The sequence below is a fragment of the Papio anubis genome, chromosome 1 (genome assembly GCF_008728515.1).
Source record: "Papio anubis isolate 15944 chromosome 1, Panubis1.0, whole genome shotgun sequence".
Taxonomy (NCBI): domain Eukaryota; kingdom Metazoa; phylum Chordata; class Mammalia; order Primates; family Cercopithecidae; genus Papio; species Papio anubis.
In genome coordinates, this window is record NC_044976.1 from 161,032,803 (window position 1) to 161,038,802 (window position 6,000).

The 6,000-nt window shown below is 41.5% G+C and overlaps 1 protein-coding gene across 5 annotated transcripts in view; it reads right to left on the reverse strand.

Annotated features, from left to right (window-relative positions):
- Nucleotides 1-5,717, reverse strand: part of CAMSAP2 (calmodulin regulated spectrin associated protein family member 2) — a 116,311-nt gene extending 110,594 nt beyond the window's left edge. For 3 of the 5 annotated variants that reach the window (XM_003893333.5, XM_003893335.5, XM_003893334.5), the window contains exon 1: nucleotides 5,334-5,717. In XM_003893333.5, coding sequence (XP_003893382.2) covers nucleotides 5,334-5,472 — 139 coding nt within the window. In that variant the 5' untranslated portion in view covers nucleotides 5,473-5,717. The remainder of the gene's footprint in view (nucleotides 1-5,333) is intronic. The other 2 variants (XM_009190491.4, XM_009190484.4) reach the window with 1 other exon arrangement.
- Between the last annotated feature and the right edge of the window lie 283 nt (nucleotides 5,718-6,000).

The window sequence follows — 6,000 nt, forward strand, 5'->3', positions numbered from 1 at the left end:
ACATGTAATAGTATTTTTTCTTTTTTTTTAATCTAATGTGCTTAGGATAATTTAACTACTAAATAAATACCAAATTCCTTCACCTCACCCTTCACATAATTCTGTCTGTCTGTCTTTCAAGCTGGCTGTCTCACTGCTTCATTACATAAACCTCATCCAATCAATCTGGTCTCTGTTGTTTCATTAGCACTACCTGAGTTTCACAACTCCATGCCTACATACAAACCATTTCCTCCATCTACCATGCCTACTTTCCATTCAGCCTATAGCTTAAATACCACCTCCACTAGAGAGGTCTTCCTTCACAGACCACTGATTGCTGGAAATGGCCTCTCCCCTGCCACCCCACTGCATCCTACCACCACCAGTCTCCCTCTGAATGTCATATTTCCAATTGTACGGCTCTTACCTTACTTCTGAACTCTACTGTGGTTATACGTTTATCATACCTCCCCTACTAAAGCATAAACTCTTAAAAGAAACGCATAGCTTAAACACACAGGATTTGACACTGTTGAATCAGACCATTCTCCTTGAAACTTTCTCCTTCCAGGGCTTCAGTGTTACTACACTTTTTCTCTGTCAATGGCATCACAGTTCAGCTTGTCAGTCAACAAATCTCAAAATCTCAGGTACCTCATTCTTCTTAAAACCTCAGGTGACCCCGTCCTCTTACACATTCCCTTTTCATTCAAACCATTTCCCATGTACCCGGTCACTTCGAAATACTAGAGATTAAATATCTGCAACGTTTTTTCTATCATTTGCCTCATTTCCATTTTTTGACTTCTACCCATAGAGAACAGTAGTTACAAGTACAGGCTCAAGTCAAATTCCCTGGGTTCAGACCCCAGCTCCATTAGTTGGGTAACTCTGGAAGAGTTCCTAAGCCCCTGGGCCTCACTTTCCTCATCAGTAAAACTGGAATAAGTAACTGTTCCACCTCAAAAGGCTGTCATAAGGATTTAAATGATACAGTATGTATAAAGTGCTTGACACACAGTGTAGGAGCTCAGTAAATATTAGCAGCTTTATTTATTATTATTATTTTTTTTTTGAGACAGAGTCTCGCTCTGTTGCCCAGGCTGGAATACAATGGCACGATCTCGGCTCACTGCAACCTCCACTTCCCGGGTTCAAGTGACTATCTTGCCTCAGCCTCCCGAGTAGCTGGGATTACAAGCACTTGCCACCACGCCCAGCTGATTTTTGTATTTCTAGTAGAGATGGGGTTTCACCATGTTGGTCACGCTGGTCTCGAACTCCTGACCTCAGGTGATCCACCCGCCTTGGTCTCCCAAAGTGCTGGGATTACAGGCATGAGCCACCATGCCCAGCCTATATTAGCAGCTTCATTATCATACCCCCCCTTACTTCAAGACCTCATGAATTTTTTTTTTTTTCTTATTAGTAAATTATTCTATTGACTACAAAGTCAAAGAGAAAGGACCTCATCTTTTGCCCAGACTCCTGCAATAATGTCCCAAACTGGTCCCTCTGCTACGGGTCCTTCTTAACCACAATGCTACCTACTGCTCTCAACAATCTTCATATATGCACAGGAGTCAGACCTTATATAGGACTTTGACAGCAAGATCTGTTAACATAGACAAAGAAATGTAACAAGGTATATTTATAACAGGAAATATTTTATATCACTAAACTAAATGGGATACAAAGGAAAATAATAGTCGAGAAGATTGAAGTGATAAACTGACACTAGGAAGTGGGCCTTGAAAGTGTCACAAGAGGTTTTGCACCTACCATTTCCCCCAAAGGATTTAAGGGAACAGAACATTTAAAGAAAATTCTGTAAAATCTTTGCTTAAATGGGTTAAGCTCTTCAAATATAGAAAAGGCACAAATAGTTGAACTACTTCCTCCTTTGCAATTTGGATTATCTATTTACTGTTTCAAATTCATCTATAAAAACTTATTCTTCATTTAATCAAACCCGTACCTGCATTCTTCCACAAATTAAACTCTTAAAATTTGGACTATTTGTAATACTTTTGTAATACTACTGTAAAGAGAAGAAAATTATTCAAGGCTCCTAAGACTTCAAATTAAGTAAATATTCCATATCTGCTTTCTAGGTATTACAACATCAGTGTTTTGTGGGGTTTTTTTTTTTTTTTTTTTTTAAGTTCAATTACTTTGTTCTATGCTCACAATTTATTTCTAGCTATGATTTTAAATGACTTTTACAACATATGGTTATAAACTTGACTAGTTTTTCAGTACATCAAAAGTTAGAAAGTTTCTAACAGAAAACACCAAATCAGTGCCTGAAGACCCTGTAAGTCATTGTTAAAGGAGTGATTTTAGTAAATCATACTTGAAAGCTGGGTTAATGTTTTGAATAACTGAATATAATTAGGTAATACCTTTGAAAAATGCTATCTATTAACCTCTCCTGCATAAGAGTATCGGCAGCAAATAAAGAATATTTACATTTAAAAAATTCCTAATTTTTTTCTTTTTTTTTTTTTTTTTTTTGACGGAGTCTTGCTCTGTCACCCAGGCTGGAGTGCAGTGGCCGGATCTCAGCTCACTGCAAGCTCCGCCTCCCGGGTTCACGCCATTCTCCTGCCTCAACCTCCCAAGCAGCTGGGACTACAGGCACCCGCCACCTCGCCCGGCTAGTATTTTTGTATTTTTTAGTAGAGACGGGGTTTCACCGTGTTAGCCAGGATGGTCTCGATCTCCTGACCTCATGATCCGCCCGTCTCAGCCTCCCAAAGTGCTGGGATTACAGGCTTGAGCCACCGCGCCCAGCCACCCTAATTTTTTTCTAGTCATTCCATATAAATTTATGTTTTGAAAGACTGTTGATAAAGAATAAACAAAACGGACAAACATAACATTCTTAATAATGTATTAATATATTGTTACTAAGTCACTTAAGGTCTTCTAAACTTGTTTGTCATCCCATTTGAATATGGTCATTTCATCCATTCCAACTGCTGCCAAGGCAAATGTAATAGCCAACAATATCATCTATCAGAAAATGAATTAAGATTTGCACAATTTTTAAAGAAAAAAATACTATACTTCAATATGTACTATGTGCACATTTTTCACACTTGCAGATAAAACGGTTACTCTGCAGAATGATATGGAGTAATAAGCAAAGACTTCAGAGTCAGACATGCAGAATACATCACTTGCCAGATGTTTAATCTTGTGCAAATTAATCTGTGAGCCAGTTACCTTATCTGCAAAATGAGAACAGTATCTACAGGGTTGCTGCAGGAATAAATGAAGTAGAGTGCTGGGTATCTAACAGGAGTGTTCCACCTCCACCAATATCTTATTACCCTTTGGAGTCAGACCTCAAATCAAAACTCATTTCTGCCACTTACTAACACTGTGATAGTAGTAAAGTTAACCTCTCTATGTACTGACTTCCTCCTGTTTTTTAAATGGGGAACACACTACCTACATCAGAGAGCTGTTTTGAATCCCCAATGTACAACTTAATGCAAAGCATCCAGCGGCAGACATCAGATTCCACTGATACTAGATTTCCTTCATTTCCTTTCTTCTTCAAGTGTGTTCAGTGTGTTCAAGTGGTCTAGAATCCACCAACCTGGCTGACACATATCCAGAAAGTAGGCCATTTTCTAGTTGGAAGCTTTTGTGTATGCACGGCAAAATTTTGACATCTGTATCCTATAAGCATCCTCTCAATTCCAGATGGAAAGAAAATATTTCTCTTATTCCCTTTGCCTTCCACTTCATACATACTATCTTTCCACATAGGTAACTATGTAAATTTCCCTCTTTCCATGTTTTCTAAGCACTTAAATAGCCTTCATTTGCCATCCAAATAGATACTAGCTTCAGTGTGCTGCTTAAGTTAAAACCAACATACATCTATTATTCTCACTGCTTCTATCAGTGGTGCCAGAATGTTTTTATATAAAGGCAGTAACAGTTTGTGTTTCTTCCTATGAGTTACACTAGACATTTAATTTCAAAGAGATGTTTAAAATATAAATTAGTTGAAAAGGATGTATTATATTTATTCCTGATGCCAGTTTAATATCAAAGCATGAAAATTCAAGTAAAATTAAGGCTGCCATAAACATAAAATCACACCAATGGGAAGCTTCCCCCAAAACAAATTCAAATAATTTTCCAAACACTGAGATTAATCTGCTATTTAAGTAGGGTGTGTAAGTCCTGAAGATACTCAGTTGTGTGTAAGTTTAAGCAATAAAACTGAACTAAACCATTTACCAAAACATTACATAGTACTAAAATAGGAAATTAGTCACCACCCCCCTAAAAAACCCTATATTTAACATGTGGAAACTTGTGAGTACTACGGAACTTTTCAACAAATATTTCATGTATCTAAAATTCACTAACTAGGGAATAGAAATCTTGTAAAATTACTCTTAAAAGTTACCAAATTACAGAAGCATCTTCCAATGAAAAGCAACTCTCTAATTTTTTAAGCATTTCACAACATGGGCTCCTAAAGCAACACTAAAGAATCACAACGGGAGGCCCTTTTCCTGTTATTTTGCAAAGACTGGGTTATGGAGGGAGTGTTTAACTGCTACTGTACTACACAATTTCTGCGTCAACAGCACTTGCCTTCAAAAAACTCCTCTATTAAAAAAATTCCCAAAGTAGGGAGTTTCTGTTTCTTTTAATTTATGAAGCCAAAATACATTTGGAAAAAAGAATATGCCTCACTGACAATAGGAAATGAAAACAGCACCCTACAGTCAGCAAACTGAACACTGGTTTTAAATAATTGATTTAGTAAGAACTTAACATGTGTGCAGAAGGCTGATACAGCCTTAAAGAATGACAACAAAAATTAATACTGCACTCGACACAGGCCACCTTACATCCGACGGAGCCTGAATAGCAGCCATCATTACAAATGTCAAAATCAATACAGTACTATGCACTATACACCCTCTCGCAATAATAAAGAAACCAAGTCAGATTTCTTGGTGGTGTAATCACAATTATGACTGAGACAGAAATGTATGCAGCACAATGAAGAAAATACCACAAATTAAAACCACTCTATGTAAAAACATAAAATTGCTCACTGGGTGGTGGTGGGGAACATTTTGCCATCCAATAAAAGGAATCTGGCCAAATCCCACCTGACCATTCACGTGCCCTTCATTGAAGACCAAACCTGCTTTCCGTATTTCTCCTTTCTTTCTCTTTCTAGCCTCCCATCATCTCCATGAACCTGTACGAGAAGACAGGCACGGAGAGGGATTCGAGAATCAGGAACAAAAACCGGGATGTGGACCACATCAGGAGGAAGAGGGGAGGGAAGGGGTGACACCACTAACCTGTCCCAAAGGCTTTGGCCACCAGCCAGGCCAGATTGCAGGCGATTTTGGCCCTGGAGAAATCATAGTGGTCAAAGGGCTTGATGGCTGGAACAATGAACGTCTTTCTCATCTCCCTGGGGTCTGCAGCATCCCCCATCTTTCACGGCGGCTCCTCGGGATGTCCCGGCCCTAACCTTCACATGGCGTGGCCTCGGCGCCACGGGGGTCGGGAGGGAGAAGCAGTTCAAACCATCGGGGCCCGGGCGACGTCCGCCCGGGCGCCGACGGGGGAGAAGCTCAGCTGTCCGCGCCGCGCGCCTGCCGCCTCCCGCGGGAGCCGCCGCCGCCGCCGCCGCTCCCGGGCATAGGAATGTGGCGGCGCCGTCTCCGTCCGTCCGTCCGTCCGTCCGTCCGCGCGAGGTCCGCCCCGCGCCCGCGCCCCTCCGAGCCACCCGCCCCGCGAGCCCGCGTGTGAGCGAGGCCGCCTCCCCTTTGTCTCGGTTTAGTCACACGGGCTTGGGGGAGGGTGGAGGCTGGAAGGGCCCGGAATTTTAAGGGAGGGGGGGTGGGGGAAACCTTCAACAATCACGTTGTGGAAAATGTCCCCGCCATCGCGATGCCCGCACGCCCTCGCCTCCCTCTCCCCTTCCCTCGGAGCGGGGAGACCCCTCAGGCCCCGGGTGGG